Source organism: Lissotriton vulgaris, unplaced genomic scaffold, assembly GCF_964263255.1.
Source record: "Lissotriton vulgaris unplaced genomic scaffold, aLisVul1.2 SCAFFOLD_871, whole genome shotgun sequence".
Lineage (NCBI taxonomy): Eukaryota > Metazoa > Chordata > Amphibia > Caudata > Salamandridae > Lissotriton > Lissotriton vulgaris.
In genome coordinates, this window is record NW_028245531.1 from 604,999 (window position 1) to 627,155 (window position 22,157).

Sequence of the window (22,157 nt, forward strand, 5' to 3'; positions counted from 1 at the left end):
CAACAATAAACCAGATTTTGCCTTGCCAAGAGGAGTCTTGTCTTTTTCTTTATCTTATGTTTCCCCACAACCCTTGCATCATTTCCTTCAGAAGAGTAATGAATGCAGGTGAGAAGAACGCTTTGATAAGGTGCCTAGGAGGGAGGTGAAGTAAAAAAGGGAAGAATGGAGAAGAGGTTCAGGCTAAAGAGGGACCAAAAGGGAAAAATAAGAAAGTGCTGGGATGTAAGGTTGGGTGACAAACTTGTCGGAAGTGGAATAAGCTGAAACTGCTATGACATGTTGCGAGGTGCCTAGCTACTGCCTTTGTGAGTTTTGTACAGCAGCTCTGCCCCCTCCATCTCCCCAGTAGTCCAGCATGTAACTTTTTAATGATTTTTTTTAACTGTTTTTATTGTTTTATACATCACAGAGGCAATAATGATAGTGTACAAAGAATCACATAATGCAATTAGACGGTATACATTTGAATATCGTAGCGTAATGAAGTAGTTATTGTTCCACTTTTATGCAGTTTCTCCCATGTCAGTACCTTTCCCGTCCCACCCACCAACCCGTCCTCATTCTTCATCCTCTCTCTCATCCTCCGATTCTGGTAATGGGTCACAAATATACCCCCTATATGCATTCCAGGCTGTTCATATTTTTGTCCATTTTCTGGGGCTCTTTCGACTAGCATATACTATTCGTTCCGTGACCATAATCACATCCATGTCCCTGCACCAGGTCGCTAGGGCCGGGGTATCCACTGCCCCCCATTTCTGCGCAATATTGCGTTTCGCTACCATGAGTCCCAGCGTGACCCATATTTGACCGTATCTCGTAAGGTCGTTTGGCTCTCATATATTGAGCTAGCATCTGCGTGGGTCAGGGAGGAGCGACACCCCTATCGCCTGTGAAATTGTACGCAGCACCTGTCGCCAGTATTCCATTATTGCTGCACATTCCCACATTGTGTGAATGAATGACCCTACCTCTCCACACCCTCTAAGGCAGTATGGATGTTGCGCTCTGTGTATTTTATGTAACATGGTTCTAGTGTAATACACTCGGTGCAGAATCTTAAGTTGTATCAATCGGAACCTTGCAGAGATTCCAACCTCTCTAGGAGAATCCAGGGCTTCCTGCCATTCTGAATCATCCATATCTCCCACGTCCAACACCCATTTACCCCACAGACCTATTGTTGGTTCTGGCATGTTGTTAATGAGCTTTCTGTACGTGAAGGACGTGGCACGTTTTTGCATGTATTCCGTGAGCAGTCTGTCCTCCAACGGGGCTGATTCTGGGACTGTTGTGTCTGGCGGTATCGCTGCCAGCAATGCGTGTCTTATTTGAGTGTACCTGTATGACTCGGTTGGGCCCAACTCATATTGTATCTGAAGTTGGGGGAATGGTATCACCGTCCCCCCTCCCATAGGTCCCCTACCGTGGAGATGCCTATGTTGTCCCACCTGTCAAATCCCTTGCTTTGTCTCAAGTGTCCCAATTTTCTAGTGTCCCAGAGCGGAGTAAGTCTAGTGATGGCCCCTCCCCATCCCAGCTTGGCTTGTGCTGCGTGCCAAAGTGCAACATTGTGTGTAAAGTAGGGCCGTTCAGTTTCTGTGCCAGCCCTTTGTTGTAGAGGGCTGCAAGCATGTTGTTAGTGCCCAGTTGATCTCTGTCCGCTCTATATGCCGGATTGTCTTGTGTAGCGTGGATCCATTGGTTAATGACTTTCAGGTGTGCAGCCCAATAGTATAATTGTATGTCAGGGAGTGCTATTTCGCCCTCATACCAACTCTTGCGCAATTTTGCTCGTGCGATACGTGCAGGGCTGTGGCCCAGAGTGATGTGGACACCTGTGCATTTATTTGTTTAAAATATCAGGGTGGGACAGGAAATGGTGTGTTGTCAAGGGCATAAAGAAATCACGGCAGGGCCATCATTTTGTATAGTGCCGCTTTACCCAGTAAGGTAAGGGTCAAGGACGCCCAGTGAATCACATCCCTTTTCAACCTTTCCAGGGGTGGCGCCAGGTTTTTGGCGAGAAAGTCTATTGGATCTTTCGTAATGTGTATGCCTAGGTATTTAAAGGAGTCTTTCGTTATTACGAGCGGACAATCGGACGACAGGCATGGCAACCCTCCCTGTAGTACATACAGGACCGATTTAGACCAGTTTATCAGGTACCCTGACATTTTTCCAAAGATATCGCTTATGCGGAGGAGCTCTGGTATTGAGCGGTCTGGGTCTGTTAAGTACACCAATATGTCATCGGCATAGAGGGAGACACGCTCCTCCCAGCCGTCTCTCCACTGTATTCCCTTCAGCAAGGGGGTCCCTCTGATAAATGCTGCCAGGGGTTCTATGACCAGCGCGAATAGGAGCGGCAACAAGGGGCAACCCTGCCGCGTCCCCCTTGCCAATGGTATCTCATCTGACGTGTGACCATTAGCCAGCACCCGAGCCAAGGTCTTCGTGTACAGTAGCCTTATCCACGCGCAGATTCTGGGACCAAACCATAGGCGCGGAAGGATCACAAAAAGATATTTCCATTCTACCATATCGAAGGCCATCTTCGCGTCTAGTGATAGTATCATCGCCAGGTCTGACAGTAACGGAGCCTTCGCCAGCACTCCATGGAGGCGCCGAAGATTCAGTGCTGTGTTCCTATTAGGCATGAAGCCTGATTGGTCTGGGTGTATTAAGTGAGGTAGGTAATTTATCAACCTGGTGGCCAACAATTTTGCTAGAATCTTCGCTTCTGCATTTAATAGGGATATAGGGCGGTAGGAGGTACACTCAGACAGGGGTTTGCCCGGTTTAGGGATCACTACAATCGTGGCTACTCGCTGGTCTGGCGGCAGTTAGCCCTTCTCCAGGCTTTCTGTATACATCGCCGGCAGTGGCTGGCTCACGGTTTCCGCCATCTGTTTATACCATTCAATCGGGATTATGTTGGGTCCCAACGCTTTTCCGGACTGAATCGATCTGATTGCTAATTGCAATTCCTCGACCGTAAGGCTTGTTTCCAATTCTTGGGAAGCCTCCTGTGTCAGTGTTGGCATCTCTATATTACTCACATACTCTGTTACTTCTACCTCTGTTATCCCCGATGTTGGTGTTTAAACTGCTCGAAAGTACTGTGCCAGTGTGGTTTCTATTCCCTCCGGGTCTGTCGTGAGATGTCCCCCTGTTTGCCTAATCTCTTGTATTCCTCTGCTGCCTGTCTCTCGCTTGTCTAGCCATGCCAGTAGTTTGCCTGCTTTGTCTTCTACACTTTGTGTTTGTTGTTGCTATGTGAGCTGTCGTCTTTTCCTGTAGGTATGTTCTGTGTTGCTGCTGTCTAAGATGCAAGGTATGCGCCGTGTCTGGTGTGGGGTTTGCTGCGTGTTCTGTGTCCGCTGTCTGCAGTGCTAATTCCAATTCTAAGTTCTTTCTCCTTATCTCGCCTATGTCCCGCTATAGAAGCTATTGCTTGCCCCCTTAAGACTGTCTTATATGCTTCTCACACAATTGAGGGTGAAGAGACCGACTCCGCACTTTCTGCAAAATAATGCTTTGTAGTTGCCCGCAAGTCTCTCTTTATCTGGGGAACATGGAGGTACCCTGGGTGTATAGGGTATATTCGCCGGCGGGATTTCTTTTGGATGTAACCTTTTTAGATGCATAATGGGGACTTCCTCCCCCAGCCTCTTGGACAGCCACTGATATTATATTTTTCTGAAAAAAGGGTACCATTCATTGAATTCTATCTCATACTGACTGATCTAGCTTATTGATAGTGATGCTAAAATGTATTCCAAGATTCTTGCGATGTGTTTGAGTGCGGTCATTGCCAAATTAATCTCCTGTGGCAGCATGGCTTTGTTCCACGTTGTAGTAAGATGGATCGCATTAGGTGGGTAATTACGCTATTTGATATAGCTGAGGTAAGGAAGTTGTCTATGGCAATTATCCTAGTTGATGCAGAAAAGGCATTTGATCCCAGTTTGGACCCAGCCATATGCAAATCAGCCTTGACCCTGCTCCCCATGGGATCAGTCCAGCCCGACCTTCCAGGCCAGGTCCTTCCTGGACCGGAAAAAAAGCATCCTGGGACCGATTTTGGGGTATCACCTCTCATCAGCCAGGCTAGCTTGAATCTAGTAGCAAAGCGAGCTAAGGACCCACGTCTGGGCTTACCCTTCCCACTTAAGGCAACATTAGCAACACAAAAAGATGATAGATGGAATGCTGAACATTGTCAAACATTCACGCCCAGTCACAGATCTGGGTTAAATCTGTCGTGCTCATTATGCTACTGGTTTCGAGCTAGCCTAGCTTATGGGGCGTAATACCCCGAAATCAGTTTGAGGATGCTTGTTTCTGGTGCAGGGAGCACTTGGCATGGCGGTTTAGGTTGGGCTGTTCCCATGGGAAGCAGGTTCAAGATTGATTTTCATATAAAGCTGGGTTCAAAGTGGAATGGCATGCTGAGCAAAAAATGATGGATTTAGGCCCAGATCTCTATACTGGGGGTGAATGTACGGCAATATTCAGCATTTCGTCTTTCACCTTTATGTATTGCTCCCTCCATACACCATCAGGACCAAGACAATGAAAAAATGTGGTAATTTGATGAATAAGTCTCTATGCAGGGCCTAGCATAATTAGTGACCTATCTAACACACCTGATAATTGCACTACTATATTATCCAGCCCAACTCATCGAATGTCCAGCAATTGCGACATGACCTCCAGTGACCTTAGGAAGAAGGGCACATCATTAATGTGATTGACATATATTTAGGAGGCATAAATCCTGCCCGTCAAAGGTCCTACATATCAGTATATAACACCCCTGCTGCTTTTTCACAACAGTTGAGACTTTGACCAGGGCCCATCCATCCATCCATCCATCCCTCCCTCCCTCCCTCCCTCCTCTGGAGAATTTAGAGTATGAGAAAGAACACAAGCCCTCCCTCCGCTTTTTTAGTAGTTTGTTATGCTCCAGGATATTCAACGCTCAACTGTGTTTCCTATAGAAAAGTAGTCCCAATTCCCACATCTTAAAAAAAATAAAAGTAGCCTGTGCCTCTTTGCATCACTATTGAGTCCATTCCATTCCTTTCAAAAGCTTCACATATCCCGCCATGCATTGGTCATGTATGTAGTAAGGATCCTCATCATGGATAGGAAACATACTGTCCCTCCCCATGTGAACCACTAGCTCTGTATTTCAGAGAACAGTACCAATCACAGAAGTAAAGGCCAAAGCACGCATTTCTACTCCAGTGCAAGCAGCAACTACCTATGTCATGACAACTGCAGGCTGTAACCACTGAAGGAGAGTGTCAAATGCTGGCATCACCTAGTCACAGGGGGTTGCTATTGGTCTTCTCCAGCCTGGTTTCATATGACCACGGTAGTTACTTACATCCCTAAACCCCACCATCATCAGCATGGCACCGTATGGACGTGTTCTATTTAATGAACATCCGCAATGTCATCCCTCGCACCTGTAAGTTAGAACAAGTGATTAACAATGTAACAACCAAGCAGAGGACTTGAGGTGCAAATATCCATTCTTTGATACTTCTCAGTTTCCCCTTGTTAACAGTAAAAGTAGTCTGCATTTCACTGACTTGTACACTTTCCTCTACAATTGTGCACATTGTGTGTGCTCCAGAAACCTCATACCACTCTCCCACAGGGCTGCTTTGCTTTTGTGTGTGTGCTGAAGTATTGCTGCTGTATTTTGGAAATTCAAAGAGCAAGCGATCATATCCATCAGGGGTGCACCTGGTTTCAGTATACGTGCCAGAACACTTCTTATTCCAAATGGAGAATCATTTTGACAGAGCTTTGGGTATGGACTCTTCAAGATCCACTTTTCAGGAGCAATTCTGCAGATGCATCCTAACGGTAGACCACATGTTGCCATATTGATTGTGATGGTATCAGCTCCATCCTCCCTAAATTTAGATCTTTTTATGACTTACCAAAGATCTAAAGTAATGAGATGTTTCTACTGTGGGAAACGGTCTGTTGTAGTTCTAGTGCTGACCGAGAGTCCTTAAGCATTGCTATTAGAAAAGTTGTGGTTGGGTCCAGTGCAGAAGAACGTTCATCCATCATCACACAGGTGTTTCTGCTGTAGGCTCTTCTGGATAAAAGTCTGCTGTAAGATCTTGTTTATATGTTTGCTTGGACTTCTCTGCACATATAAAGCTACCATAAGTTGTCGATAAGCCTGCTTAACCTCTTCCAATTTTGAAGTAAGCAGATGAGGCCATCATTTGTTGGCTTCTCATAGGATTGCGGATGGGGCTGAGGAGCCCTCTCATATTTTACCTGCGAGCTGGTATTTTGCTGGCCATGCCTACTTCCTTCTACTGCTTCGTTTTCCTTATATAAGGCCGTTTGCCTTTATGGGGCAAATGCACTCATTTCAAAAGACTCTGAAACCAGAACATAACTCATCATACGGAATGCAGCTAGGAGTTATTGTTCCTTGCTAATAGCTGTTATTTAGTCACCTCATTATTATGTGCTTGGCCCAATAATGCACAATTAGATGGAAGAACAGTCAAGAGCCATTAGCACTCATCTACTAGCATCACTTCCTTTTACCAATGGGCTGCTTCATGTCTTTACCTCACACTGTTGTGCAGTACAGTAAAGGTTAGAATGCAGGTAAACACTTAGGCCATGGTGCTATATGCTGTGTGTTCTGGACGGTAATGGGTTGTCCTCTACCGATGGTGTTAACTATTATCAGCTCCCCCTCCAAACTTTTAGAGCTGGGCTGAAGGAAGATGATGAGGGGAAGCATTGTTAACTCTGGACAATTATCCAGTAGACTCCTCTTCTTTAATGCAAGCAGGCCAGCCGTCTGTCTGCTTCATATGCCTGCTTCTCACTTTCACTTAACTTAAAAAGCGAGGTTATTGGAGGCACTGCATTCATGCTAAATGGCTGAGCCAATTTCTGCTTATGATGTTTAAGGCTAATGCACTATTATTCGCCCTCTGCCACATTCTTGCAAAGGGAGCATAAGATATTCCAGTGTGGTAACAGTAGTTGCTGCTTACATTCCTTGCCTTTTAACCATAGAGAATGATAATATGGTTAGGTGACTGAAATTTGTCCCCTCAAATTAACCTTATCACAAGATAGTGTATACCCCATTTGCACTGAACTCCACTGGTTTTCTAGTAACTAGAATATTTAGAAAAAGTGTAACATAAAAACATGGTCAACAGTTGTTGGCTTAGAGTAAGAAGTGTGCATAACTACTTCTACAGATGTCATAGCATAGTTATTCTGAAAATGAATGTCAGTTTAAAGCCTCCTATTCAAAAATTATATTTCTCCATTTAGGTGAAAGCCCAACTAATACAGTGAGCTGCCCAGAAGACTTGCAAGCATCACCTTGTTTACATATCATGTCTCCGCATGAGGTAAGCTTGTACCTCTATAATTTGCGATTAATCATGTTTTGCTAGCATGGGTTGGCTCTGCTTCCATCAAAATTGTTTTAGCACTTTTATCTATTCTAATGTATACTCGTATTGCCACTTGCATTGGAAATTGTAAGATTTCAACTCACATGGTGACCAAGGCTGATCCGTTATGGATAGATGATACAGTTGCATTTGATCTTCGACTTTGTATATTGTTGTTAACCACTGACTAGTCTATTCAGAAGTTACCCTATGGAGACTCCATTACTCCCAGTGCAAGACTTTCTCTAAAGTAATCTCTTATCATAGTTTTTGGGAGTCAGAAAGTAGCTACACGTGATGAAAGAAGATAAACAACTCTTCGACCTAATGAGTAGTGGGGAGTCCAACACCATTCACAGAAGAATAATTGGGTTTTGTGAGTTGATTTAAATCTGCAGTATTTTATATTCTCTTCTCAATGATTTTCCGATTTGTCAATAGTTTTCTCCCTGTATAAAAACAGTATGTATTAGCTTTGTATTGTCCGTTCAGAGTGACAATAGCAATCTAACTATTATCCAGGATTGTTGTATTACAATGCCACTGTACTATTGGAAATGCCAAGATACACAGTTTAATGCTTACATTAAGTGATAAATACCTACAATTTTTCTTTTTTTCTTTTGAACCCAACATTGGAGTTTTCAGTGGATAATGCGTTCAGTTTTCCATCAGAAATTCTGAGCATCCTCTCCTATGCCCAATAACATACGGAGTCCTTCAAAGCTCGAGTCTCCCCCGCATATTTGGGATCTCCATGCAACATTTTGGGAATATACTGTGAGGTCCCGGTGTTGATAAAGCCCATCTCTATGCAGGTTTGCTGGGAGATGGTTTTAATGCAATCTTTCAAATTAGTGACACTTAACGTCCCTTGAAGCCTAGATTAAAGCCAGTGAGCTCTGCCTCAAAGTCCTAAAACACTGTGCCAGATTTATGATTTGACGGATGGTACCCCATCTGTCAGGATGGCAGAGGAGGTTGCGCACACAGAAGGAGATAATGGACGGAGCGCTAAAAGTTTTCAGACACTCACCCCCAGTCACAGATCTGGGTTGAATCCATCATCATTCTGTAGCTCACTTCGCTACCCCAGTTCAGACACAGCTATATGCATATCAGCCTTGACCCTGTGCCTCATGGGAACAGTCCAGCCCGAACTGCCAAGCCATGTCTTGTCTGGACCGGAAACAAGCATAGTGGGACCGGTTTCGGGCTAACAGTCCTCATCAGCCAGGCTATCTTGAACCAGTGGCAGAGTGAGCAAGGGACCCACGTCTGGGCATACCCTGCCAAATTAGGGCGAACAAAGCAAACACAAGGAGATGATGGACGGAGCCCTGAAACTTTTCAGACACTAACCCACAGTCTGAGATCTGGGTAAAATCCATCACCGTTCTTTAGCCCACTCTGCCACCCCAGTTCAGACATGGCTATATGTATATCAGCCTTGATCCTGTGCCTCATGGGAACAGTCCAGCCCGAACTGCCAAGCCATGTCTTGCCTGGACCGGAAACAAGCATAGTGGGACCGGTTTCGGGCTAACAGCCCTCATCAGCCAGGCTATCTAGAACCAGTGGCAAAGTGAGCAAGGGACCCACGTCTGGGCATACCCTGTCAAATTAGGGCTGTTAGACCTGGCACCTTGGCGTGAGTTTCCCTTCCACTTTTTGCTGATGTGCCTCCGATGTTTTGCTGGTTTTCCGATACTCAGGGCACTGCGCCACGGCTGACCCGTGCCGCAGTGCAAGTGCTCCCTACTGTAAATTGTACATGCGATTGGTATCCATGATTGGTTCATTGGATTTACTGTTAGTCCCTAGTAAAGTGCACTAGGAGTGCCGGGGCTTGTAGATGCCAATACTGCTGGTGGGCCTGCAGCGCTGGTTGCGCCACCCACCGAAGCAGCCGTAAAGATGTGTCTGGGAACTGCGACCGCAGAACCCGCGTGCGGTCTCGTACTGTCACGCTAGCTGGGCAAGTGCACCCACTTGCCAGCCCCCGAACCTTCCCTTGACTACATATTAGTCACCCCTATGGTAGGCCTGCGGGCAGGGTGCGTTGTAGGTGTAAGGTAGGACAAGCCCTGATGCGTGTGGCATGTCCTAGTAGTGACTTACAACCCAAAACCGTATTTCACTATTGAAGGCTACCTGCTCCATTAGGCCAGACTGAGCTGCTGGAATTATTACACCCTATAATCCCAGCAGGCTCAAGGAGCATGGTAGCGCGTCGTGTTTAGTATGCCTGAACTCAGGATGATAAAATATTTCTTGTAGTCAAGTTTATTTTAGTATCCTGGGTTTGCAAACGCTACTTTTAGAAAGTTAGCGGTTGCTTGCCTAACCATTTCAGCCCGCCTCTGCTGGTATGCGTATCTGACTGTCTGGGATGTGTGAGTGACAGGGCTGGGGGATGACAGGTGGTGAATGCGCAGATTACACCTTAGTGGGAGGTAGGAGTGGCTCTTGACTCTGGATCTTGCTGTGCTCTGCCACCACAATGCTGGCTCCACCCTCCTGGGGAGCGACTGATGACTCAGCCGACACCTGGCCCAGGAAGGGCGAAGCCCCATCAACAAGGTACTCTGGCGGCCCCTGTCCGCACAATGCTGGCTCCACCTCATGTGGGGCGTCTGATGCGCCTGCCCCTCACACTGAAAGCAGAAGCCGGAGTACACCCACCGGGGTACTCAAGAACTGAAAGTGGCTATGCAAAGGCCCCCCTGGCCTGGGAGAACAAAAGAAATACCGTATAAAAGAAGGAGCCCTGCTCCTTGAAAATTAGATCCAGTTTGGGCTACAGAAGGAACTCTGCCCGACGAGAAGGACCGTGAAGGACAAGGAAGGGTGCTGTCTCTTGCCTGTGTCTGGTGCCTTGCTGCCGAAGGAGAGGAAAAAGGAAAGGCTGCGAGAAGACTTTTACTTGACAAGACTTTGTGCCAAACTCTGTTGAAACGATCTCCAAGGGCTTGCTGCTGAACTTGCCCCCTGACCAGAGCCCCAGGACCAGTGGGCGCTACACTCTGAAGGAAGCGACTGGGTGTGCTGCGTACCGCTGCAGTACCGACGGAGGAATCTCCTCCAAGGCAACGACATCCACCTGACCACCGTGACCGGGGCCCCAAGCAACAGCGAAAGCAAAGTGAGGTCCAGCCGCCGCTGGCCCGAACACCGTGACCGCAACTGCATCGGGAGCCCGAGAGCAAAGCGAAGGAGGACCCGTCCGGTCTGAGCTCTCGAGTTGACTGCGCCACGAGCAGCCAATCCACTTGCAAAGACGGGCAGTTGCCCTGCGAGAATCCACTGGATCGGTATCTTGCCCGACAGCTCAGCTGTGAGCGCACAGCTGCACCGGCACTTGGCTGGGTACGTCCTGCACTTGGGGACCGTACTGCCACTTGCCGCCACCACACAGCCGCCGCCTCCAGGGTCGGAGCGGACGACGAGGAAAGGACCCTGCCGCCACAGAGCACCGCTGCCCCGGATGACCCGTGACCTGCTCGGCTGAGAGCCGCAACGAACAGCGACCCCGGGAAGGCAACGCGACGTGGGACAGCTCCCCTGGAAGCCGCCCGCTCTACAAGAAGTTTGTTGAACTGGCCGGAAGGCCCTAAAGAACTCGTATTGCTAGAAAGAACTGTGGCAACTTGAACTAAGTAACTTGGAACCGCTATTTGAAAGTTTGATAACTGTATTCATAAGCCTGCTTGAAACTTATATAAAGATATATATTTTTACAGAATACAGTTTGGTCTCATTGTGTGGTGGGTTGGTTGTGAGGGTGTAATATTGCAAGTGTTTAACCCTATGTGCCCCAAAGATTAGCCTACGACTGCTTAAGCCACACTACCTAGAGGGTAAGCAGAGGTTGTCTGGAAGGTAACCCTCAGCCCTGACGAGGAAGAGAGAGTCCCTGCTTGTCGCTAGTGTTACACTGCGCCAACTAGAGCCTCCCCCTTCCTACATTGGACGCAGCGGAGAGGATTTTCGAATTTACACTTGCGGTATCTATACCTTAACTTCTGACCATTGCACAGTGATTACCGTCCAGTTACTTAGCCACAGACTTTGCTTTTTGCCGAAAGAAGATTCTGAGTGTGAGAACCATGCCGGGCACGAAGAGCCTGGATGGAGCGGAGTCCACGACCTCGGAGGTGTTGGAGGTCGAGTGGGATGCCGCGAAGCTGGATAAATACACCAAGGATGAGCTGAAGTTTTTTTGTAGGAAACTCAAGGTTCCGCACGCTGGTTGCAAGAATAAGCCAGAACTCTACAAGGCCCTGAAAGCCTGGATAGAGTCCAGAAAGGCCCCGGAGGATCAAGACGCCCTCGCGGAGCAAGTCGCAACGGAGGAGCAGAATGCACTTGGGGATCTGGCGGATCTCGAAAGGCAAGACAGTGTGCACAGCTTTGGTAAAGGCCTGTCGCCAGAGGAGCTGGCAGACAGGAAAGAAACAAGGAATCACGAAAGAAAGCTGGCAGAATTGAAAATCCAACTGGAGCTTGAAACAAAAAGAATGGCGCTGGAAGAGCGAAAGCACCAAATGGATTACGAAGTGAAAATGAGGGAGATAAGCCTGAAAGAGAGAGGCTTGGATCATCCTCCCTCTGGTGGCAGCACATCGCCAGTGCAGGTAGAGTCAAGAGTGCACATCCCGAAGGACGTAGTTAAAGAGTTCTTTAAGGGGGATGACATAGGACAGTGGTTTAGGGCATACGAGGTAGCCATGTCCTCCCACCGGGTCCCTGACAAGGATTGGGGAGCGGGGTTGTGGGGAAGGTTCCTTAGCGAAGGGCGAGATACCTTGCTAGATTTGCCCGTAGAAAATCAGAGATCCTATTCCCACATGAAAGAAGCTTTAATGAACAGGTACGGGCTTACCCCTGAAATGTATAGACAGAAGTTATGGGGATGTACTAAGCGGCCTGGGAATACGTATGTGGAGTATGTGACTTATTTTTGCAGAGCACTGGATGGTTGGGTGAAGGGTAGCAAAGTGAATGATTTTCAAGGTCTCTTTGATTTAATTGCATGGGAGCACTTGTCTGATCACTGTTTTCCTGAGTTACGCCATCACCTGATCGATAGCAAGCTGTCCAACCCTAGGAAGCTTGCTGAGGAGGCGGACCGCTGGCTCAGCACCAGGGTCCACAAGGGTCCAGTGGGAGACTCCGCCAAGAGTGGGCAGGGTCCCCAGCAGAAGAGTGGGGGGGACAAAGGGGGAAAACAGAAAGGGTTCCAAAAAGGCCCCCAAAGTAGTTCCCAGGGGAACCAGCAGCAAGGTTCTCAGCCTCCCCCACCCCCAAAGCAGAATGGGGCTCCGACAGGTAAGCCTGTTCCAAAGGGGCCCTTCAATTGTTACAAATGTGGCGAGCCTGGGCACATATCCAGTGACCCCAAGTGTCGCCTGTTTGGAAAACCCGCACCCACTGGTGCTCCGCCCCGTCAAGTGACTAGTGTTCACTTAGGAGAAGAAGTGATGGTCCCGGGGGGTGGAGATCCCGTTCACATGACCCTAGTCTCGCTAGGAGACAGTGAGATGATCCCTACGAACTACCTGCCCTCTAACACTAAGAAATATGGGCAGGTGGTGATCATCAATGGCAAGGAAGCTGAGGCTCTTCGAGACACAGGAGCCAGTGTGACTGCAGTGAGGCAGCACCTGGTGTCTCAAGAGCAGGTTGTACCCCATGCCTACTGTAGGGTTATCAACGCTGATAATTCAGAGAGTCAGTGTCCGATGGCTCAAGTTCCCTTCGAGTGGGGGGGGTCTCTGGTACTCTGCAGGTCTGTGTAAGGAAAACCATGCCTGTTGACTGTTTGCTAGGGAATGAGTTGGAGCACTCCCCTTGGGAAAAGGTGGAGAAAACGACTCACCTGCGGATGGTGGGTCTGCCTGACTGGGCGTGCGTGACCACCCGGTCAATGGCAGCCAGTAGGGGTGATCAAGAGGTCCTGGGGCCTGAAGGAGAGGCCCAGGAACCGGCTTTAGGGAGAAGGCGCAGGGGGCGCGGGAAACCGGTCCCTGAAGTTCCCACGGTCCAGGAGGAAGCAGACCTTGAGGGGGATGCCCTGGAGCCTACAGGGGAACAGATTGCCGAACTGGGGGACCTGCCTGAGCTGACCCATTGGCAGCATGAAGGAGGACCCTCCAGGGAGGAATTCTGCAAGGAGCAGAAAGAATGCCCTTCTCTCGTGGGTATGCGGCAGCAGGCTGCAGACCAGGCCAATGGTGTTCAGGCCAAAACACATTATGTGTACTGGGAGAACGACCTCCTGTATTCCGAGCCTAAGGCTGCTGAACCTGGGTCAGCCCGTGTGCTGGTGGTACCCCAGAAGTTCAGAGCCTTCCTACTGGGGCTGGCTCACGATGTGCCTTTAGCAGGACATTTGGGGATGGACAAGACCTATGACAGGCTTGTCACCCACTTTTACTGGCCCCAAATGCACAAGAGCTCAGACGCTCATTGTAGAACCTGTCCGACTTGCCAGGCAAGTGGGAAGACCGGTGGGAAGAACAAGGCTCCCCTCCAACCCTTCCCTGTGGTTGGTACGCCATTCCAGCGAGTGGGTATTGACATCGTTGGGCCTCTGGACCCCAAGACAGCCATGGGCAACAGGTTCATCCTGGTCTTGGTGGATCACGCCACCCGGTACCCTGAAGCCATCCCTCTGAGGACAGTGACGGCCCCCGTGGTGGGACGTGCACTGATGGGAATTTTCTCACGAGTAGGATTCCCTCTAGAGGTGGTGAGCGACAGGGGGACCAACTTCATATCCAAGTATATGAAGTCCCTTTGGCAAGAGTGTGGCGTAACGTACAAGTTCACCACACCTTACCATCCTCAAGGTAACGGGTTGGTTGAAAGATTCAACCGAACCCTGAAAGGCATGATCATGGGCCTAGAAGGTCCAATGAGGCGTAAGTGGGACGTCCTCTTACCATGCCTGCTCTTTGCATATCGCGAGGTACCACAGAAGTCCCTAGGGTTCAGCCCCTTTGAGCTACTGTACGGTCACCCCGTGAGAGGACCACTGAGTTTGGTAAAGGAAGGCTGGGAGCAATCTCCCAGGAAACCTCCCCAGAATGTATATAGCTACATGCTGGCCTTCAGAAACCAAACCAGACGCTTCAGACAACTTGCCGAGGCAAATCTGGAAGCGAGCCAGGAGGAGATGAAGCGGTGGTACGACCAGAATGCCACTCTGGTCGAGCTTCAGCCTGGACAAGAGGTGTATGTCCTGGCCCCAGTGGAGCCCTGTGCCCTTCAAGATAAGTGGACAGGCCCATTCGAGGTTGTGGAGCGCAAGAACCCGGTGACATACTTGGTGGACATGAAGACGCCCAGGAACCCTTTGAGGGTCCTACATGTCAACCGCCTCAAGCCCCACTTGCGAAGGTCCGAAGTGGGCATGTTGTTGGCAACTGATGACGGAATGGAGGAGGAGACGGAGCCTCTCCCTGACCTCTTAGTGGCCTGTGAGAAAGATGGGTCAGTGGATGGAGTTAACCTCTCGCCCACCCTGACCCCCGAACAACAGGAAGACTGTCGCCAGTTGCTGGGGCAGTTTCCAGATCTGTTCTCCCTGGTTCCGAGTGTCACAGATTGGTGCGTCCATGATGTGGACACTGGAGACAGCTTACCTGTGAAGCATAAGGCTTACAGAGTGACTGACAGGGTCCGGGCCTGCATCAAGGAGGAGGTCTCCAAGATGCTTGCCCTTGGGGTGGTTGAGTCTTCCAGCAGTCCTTGGTCCAGCCCCGTGGTCTTGGTCCCAAAGGCTGCTGCGCCGGGAGCCACACCCGAACTACGGTTCTGTGTGGAATACAGAGGACTCAATTCAGTCACGAAGACTGACGCGCACCCCATCCCCAGAGCTGATGAGCTCATTGATCGGCAGGGGGCTGCTCGGTTCCTCAGTACGTTTGATTTGACGTCTGGGTACTGGCAGATCGCCTTGACCGATGGGGCAAAGGAGAGGTCGGCATTCTCGACACCAGATGGGCATTTCCAGTTCCGGGTTATGCCATTTGGGATGAAGAATGCCCCTGCCACCTTTCAGAGATTGGTCAACCAGGTGTTGGCTGGGCTGAACGAGTTCAGTGCCGCCTACCTGGATGACATCGCGGTGTTCAGTGGCACCTGGCCAGAACACCTGCGACACCTCTGGGAAGTGTTGATGGCCCTGCGCAGAGCAGGCCTCACAATCAAGGCAAGCAAGTGCCAGATTGGGCAGGGTTCAGTGGTGTACTTGGGACACCAAGTTGGGAGTGGCAAGGTAGCACCCTTGCAACCCAAAATTGAGACCATCCTGGCTTGGGAACCCCCCAAGACCCAGACTGCAGTGAGAGCCTTCCTGGGGCTCACTGGGTATTACAGGAGGTTTGTCAAGGGCTATGGCACGATTGTGACCCCCTTGACAGAGCTGACTTCGAAGAAGCAGCCCAGGAATGTGATTTGGACTGACACCTGTCAGAAGGCTTTTGACACCCTGAAGACTGCCATGTGCACGGCGCCCGTGCTCCTGGCTCCTGATTTCTCCAAGGAATTCATAGTGCAAACAGACGCTTCAGAGCATGGTGTAGGGGCTGTTCTTTCACAGATGACTGAGGAGGGCTTTGACCAACCCGTAGCCTTCATAAGTAGGAGGTTGCTTCCACGGGAAAGTAGGTGGAGTGCAATAGAGCGTGAAGCATTTGCTGTGGTCTGGGCGCTGAAGAAGCTAAGACCCTACTTGTTTGGGTCTCACTTCCGAGTTCAGACGGACGACAGGCCCCTCAGATGGTTGATGCAAATGAGGGGTGAGAACCCGAAACTGTTGAGGTGGTCCATTTCTCTACAGAGTATGGACTTTACGGTGGAACACCGCCCTGGCACCGATCACGCCAACGCTGACGGTCTGTCCAGATTTTTCCGCCTTAGTGATGTGGAACTCCCTGGGGAAGGGTAGTTCCCCCCACATTTCAGCTGGAGGGGACACATGTTAGACCTGGCACCTTGGCGTGAGTTTCCCTTCCACTTTTTGCTGATGTGCCTCCGATGTTTTGCTGGTTTTCCGATACTCCGGGCACTGCGCCACGGCTGACCCGTGCCGCAGTGCAAGTGCTCCCTACTGTAAATTGTACATGCGATTGGTATCCATGATTGGTTCATTGGATTTACTGTTAGTCTCTAGTAAAGTGCACTAGGAGTGCCGGGGCTTGTAGATGCCAATACTGCTGGTGGGCCTGCAGCGCTGGTTGCGCCACCCACCGAAGCAGCCGTAAAGATGTGTCTGGGAACTGCGACCGCAGAACCCGCGTGCGGTCTCATACTGTCACGCTAGCTGGGCAAGTCACCCACTTGCCAGCCCCTGAACCTTCCCTTGACTACATATTAGTCACCCCTATGGTAGGCCTGCGGGCAGGGTGCGTTGTAGGTGTAAGGTAGGACAAGCCCTGATGCGTGTGGCATGTCCTAGTAGTGACTTACAACCCAAAACCGTATTTCACTATTGAAGGCTACCTGCTCCATTAGGCCAGACTGAGCTGCTGGAATTATTACACCCTATAATCCCAGCAGGCTCAAGGAGCATGGTAGCGCGTCGTGTTTAGTATGCCTGAACTCAGGATGATAAAATATTTCTTGTAGTCAAGTTTATTTTAGTATCCTGGGTTTGCAAACGCTACTTTTAGAAAGTTAGCGGTTGCTTGCCTAACCATTTCAGCCCGCCTCTGCTGGTATGTGTATCTGACTGTCTGGGATGTGTGAGTGACAGGGCTGGGGGATGACAGGTGGTGAATGCGCAGATTACACCTTAGTGGGAGGTAGGAGTGGCTCTTGACTCTGGATCTTGCTGTGCTCTGCCACCACAATGCTGGCTCCACCCTCCTGGGGAGCGACTGATGACTCAGCCGACACCTGGCCCAGGAAGGGCGAAGCCCCATCAACAAGGTACTCTGGCGGCCCCTGTCCGCACAATGCTGGCTCCACCTCCTGTGGGGCGTCTGATGCGCCTGCCCCTCACACTGAAAGCAGAAGCCGGAGTACACCCACCGGGGTACTCAAGAACTGAAAGTGGCTATGCAAAGGCCCCCCTGGCCTGGGAGAACAAAAGAAATACCGTATAAAAGAAGGAGCCCTGCTCCTTGAAAATTAGATCCAGTTTGGGCTACAGAAGGAACTCTGCCCGACGAGAAGGACCGTGAAGGACAAGGAAGGGTGCTGTCTCTTGCCTGTGTCTGGTGCCTTGCTGCCGAAGGAGAGGAAAAAGGAAAGGCTGCGAGAAGACTTTTACTTGACAAGACTTTGTGCCAAACTCTGTTGAAACGATCTCCAAGGGCTTGCTGCTGAACTTGCCCCCTGACCAGCGCCCCAGGACCAGTGGGCGCTACACTCTGAAGGAAGCGACTGGGTGTGCTGCGTACCGCTGCAGTACCGACGGAGGAATCTCCTCCAAGGCAACGACATCCACCTGACCACCGTGACCGGGGCCCCAAGCAACAGCGAAAGCAAAGTGAGGTCCAGCCGCCGCTGGCCCGAACACCGTGACCGCAACTGCATCGGGAGCCCGAGAGCAAAGCGAAGGAGGACCCGTCCGGTCTGAGCTCTCGAGTTGACTGCGCCACGAGCAGCCAATCCACTTGCAAAGACTGACAGTTGCCCTGCGAGAATCCACTGGGTCGGTATCTTGCCCGACAGCTCAGCTGTGAGCGCACAGCTGCACCGGCACTTGGCTGGGTACGTCCTGCACTTGGGGACCGTACTGCCACTTGCCGCCACCACACAGCCGCCGCCTCCAGGGTCGGAGTGGACGACGAGGAAAGGACCCTGCCGCCACAGAGCACCGCTGCCCCGGATGACCCGTGACCTGCTCGGCTGAGAGCCGCAACGAACAGCGACCCCGGGAAGGCAACGCGACGTGGGACAGCTCCCCTGGAAGCCGCCCGCTCTACAAGAAGTTTGTTGAACTGGCCGGAAGGCCCTAAAGAACTCGTATTGCTAGAAAGAACTGTGGCAACTTGAACTAAGTAACTTGGAACCGCTATTTGAAAGTTTGATAACTGTATTCATAAGCCTGCTTGAAACTTATATAAAGATATATATTTTTACAGAATACAGTTTGGTCTCATTGTGTGGTGGGTTGGTTGTGAGGGTGTAATATTGCAAGTGTTTAACCCTATGTGCCCCAAAGATTAGCCTACGACTGCTTAAGCCACACTACCTAGAGGGTAAGCAGAGGTTGTCTGGAAGGTAACCCTCAGCCCTGACGAGGAAGAGAGAGTCCCTGCTTGTCGCTAGTGTTACACTGCGCCAACTAGAGCCTCCCCCTTCCTACAAGGGCGAACAAAGCAAACACAAGGAGATGATGGATGGAGCCCTGAAACTTTTCAGACACTAACCCACAGTCAGAGATCTGGGTAAAATCCATCATTGTTCTTTAGCTCACTTCGCCACCCCAATTAAGACACAGTTATATGCAAATCCATCTTGACCCTGTGCCTCATGGGAAGGTTCCAGCCCGAACTGCCAAGCCATGTCTTCCCTGGACCGGAAACAAGCATCCTGGGACTGTTTTCGGGCTAACAGCCCTCATCAGACAGGCTAGCTTGAACCAGTGGCAAAGTGAGCAAGGGACCCACGTCTGGGCATACCCTGCCAACTTAGGGCGAACAAAGCAAACAGAAGGAGATGATGGTAGGAGTGCTGAAACTTTTCAGACACTCACAGTCACAGATCTGGGTTGAATCCGTCACTGTTCTTTCACTCACTAAAGCACTACTGTTCAAAAACAGTTATATGCAAATCAGTCCCTGTGCCTCATGGGAACAGTCCAGTCTAAACTGCCAAGCCATGTCTTTCCTGGACCGGAAACAAGCATCCTGGGACCAGTTTCGAATGTTACCTTTGCCATCCTCACGGACTATCATCTGTCCAATTTAGATGACTTCTGGTCCAGCGATCATCTCTGTACATTGAATGAAAGATTTTATGGGACGTCTGCCATCGGTTTTGATAGCCGTTCACCAAACCTGTCCCAAAGCAGGATTCTTTTCTGAAAAATAAAAAACTAATGATTTCCATACCACTGGAGTTTCTCCCAGGATGTGTGGTGAGAGCAGTCAGCAGTATTTAATTTTTGTGTTCTTCACTGCCAGGCTTTTCCTGGTGGTGATGGACATCAAAAAAAGACTTCACACTGGGCACTCCCTGTTCCTACTGCTAAACGTTTCCAAAATAGGGTGGGTGGCTTAACGTCCTTCTTCTGACAACCCCTACTTCATCAGACTGTTGGAGGGTGTTTTCAGTCAACAGAGCCAACGGGGGCTCTGTCAATGGAAACCTTAAGGTCAGCTCATCGCTGATCTCTAAATGAGCCGGGGTGACCGAGGGTTTGGCAGACAAGGCACTCCATTGCATGTGTGACAGAGTTTCTGATCTGCCAAACTCTATATCAGGCTTTTTGTTCTGAACTCTTGGATCACCCAGAGTTATTTTCTTTCTCTAATTATCTCATGCCACTCCTGGGTCCATACATTTTCATTACTAAGCACAGGAACATTTGGAGGTGACTGTCCAACCTGGGGTCATAAATGATTTTTAAAGGGCGGGGATTTCAACGTGGCCCTAGAGGAGACGGTAGATCGCTCTGGGATGCGCGAACAACATTTTCACTATGTCAGAGTGCTAAATACATTGATCACAGACAATTACCTCACAGGCTTATGGCGACATACTCACCCGAACACACGAGAAGGCATGTGCCTCCTCGTACCACAACACATGGTCACGGTTAGACTACTGGATTGTTTCAAAGGATTCGCTTGCTTGTACAACTCGCTCTGCGTACCTCTCAAACATGCTCCTCTATCACCCCCAGTACTCCTAATGCTGCAGGTCCCCCAGACTGTTCACTGATGAAATGCTTAACGGGATGCTGCCTTCAGAGAGGAGATCCACGCAGTGATCACAGAGTATTTTGCGCACAACGTAGGGACCGTCGAATCGCCCTCCATGCTGTGGGAGGCGTTTAAAGTGGTGATCCTCAGAACCTGCATTGAGAAGCAGGCCAGGCGTTTGCAGGCGCTACGTGGCACACTAGGTAAACTTGAAGAGGAAATTCAGGTATTAGAGGGAGAATGTTACTGGGCCCTACCCTGCCATACTAACGGGCATCAGAGAGAAACTCTCATACCTTAAAGAAGAGGCAGCGTGAGAAACTCACTATGTCTGTAAAAAGACAAGGGCTTTGAAATATGGGAAGGGAGATCGTCCGGGTAAGACATTAGCCGACTTACTACGTAAGTCCCATGCCACCACATATGTGTCGGAATTAAGGGATGCCGATACCCTGCTAATCTTTTCGCCATCACAACCACCGGAAGTAATGTCAACCTCTGTGCTAGGTTATACACCACCGGCCTAGATAGAGAACCGGAGACACTGTGTGACTTTTTTGACCCCATTCAGCTTCTATAGCTCTACTTAAGTCACAGAGAGTATTTAGACTCGCCGATCACACCGGAAGAGAGCGCAGGCAATCGCTACCAATGCTGGCTGACAAAGCCCCGGGCCTTGATGGGCTAACACCAACCTTTTACAAAGAATATGCCCCATTTTTAAACCCACATCTCATTGAAATATATGATGAATCATTAACATTGGGGAAACCCCCCCCCCCTCCTTGTTAAGAGAGGCAATATTAGTGACCATTCTTAAACCAGACAAACCCACAGACCTTTGCGACTCATATTACCCACTTTCCTTAATAAACTTAGATAATAAAATATATGCGAGCCTTGGCAAACCGCTTGCTGCCCCTCCTTCCATTGATTGTACGGCCGGATCAATTGGGCTTAATCCCCGGTCGAACGACTTCTCACAATTTCCATACTATTTTCGCTATCATGCACCACATACACCCAGATCTCCCGGTGGTGGCCGCCCTACTGGATGTCACTAAAGCTTTTGACACATTAGATTGTCATTTTCTCTTTCCTCTGCTACGACGGCTGGGTCTGAGCCACAATTTCATCCTGAAAATTCAACTCTTGTACACTCTGCCTACGGCACATCAGAATAAATGGAGGCATCTCAGAGCCCATAAGCATTACCCGTGGCACTCAACAGGGCTGCCCCCTCTCTCCGATTTCATTCGCAATAGCGATGGAGCCACTTGTGGCTAGGCTAAGACAGCAGCACGCAGAACAAGGTATTGGCTTCACAATTCACGGCCTAATTGTTTCCATGTATGCCGTGATGTGGTGCTCTACGTTAAAAACCCAGACACAAATTTAGAACCAGTAATACGAGAGGTGATCCGATATGGTGGATTCTCTGGGGTCTAGATAAATTGGTCCAAGTCGATTTTATGCCCACTTACGGACTCAGCTGCGCCCCATGAAGGCGAATACTAGCTGAAATGGGAGGATGAACCAGTCAAATACCTAGGCATATGGCTGAGTAAAGACCCAGACAACCTATGGAGAGAGAATTATGGGCGCGCCATGCAGTGCTTGAAGACCCACATCCCACTTTGGATCAAACTGCCTCTCTCACTCACTGGCCGCACAGCAGTTGCAAAAATGGTGGTACTTACAAAGTTCTTGTACCTAATTGTGAATATTCCTCTCCTGCTAACTACACAATGTTTTCAACGTTTGAGGTCAATCTGATCACACTCACATGGGCAGGGCACCA

The 22,157-nt window shown here is 49.6% G+C and overlaps 1 protein-coding gene across 1 annotated transcript in view; it reads left to right on the forward strand.

Moving 5' to 3' along the window:
- The window catches only part of LOC147666376 (5'-3' DNA helicase ZGRF1-like), a gene marked incomplete at its 3' end in the record, with an annotated part of 444,183 nt that overhangs the window by 184,775 nt on the left and 237,251 nt on the right, over positions 1 to 22,157 (forward strand). Inside the window, exon 7 of the mRNA XM_086949098.1 lies at positions 7,348 to 7,427. Coding sequence (XP_086805224.1) covers positions 7,348 to 7,427 — 80 coding nt within the window. The remainder of the gene's footprint in view (positions 1 to 7,347; positions 7,428 to 22,157) is intronic.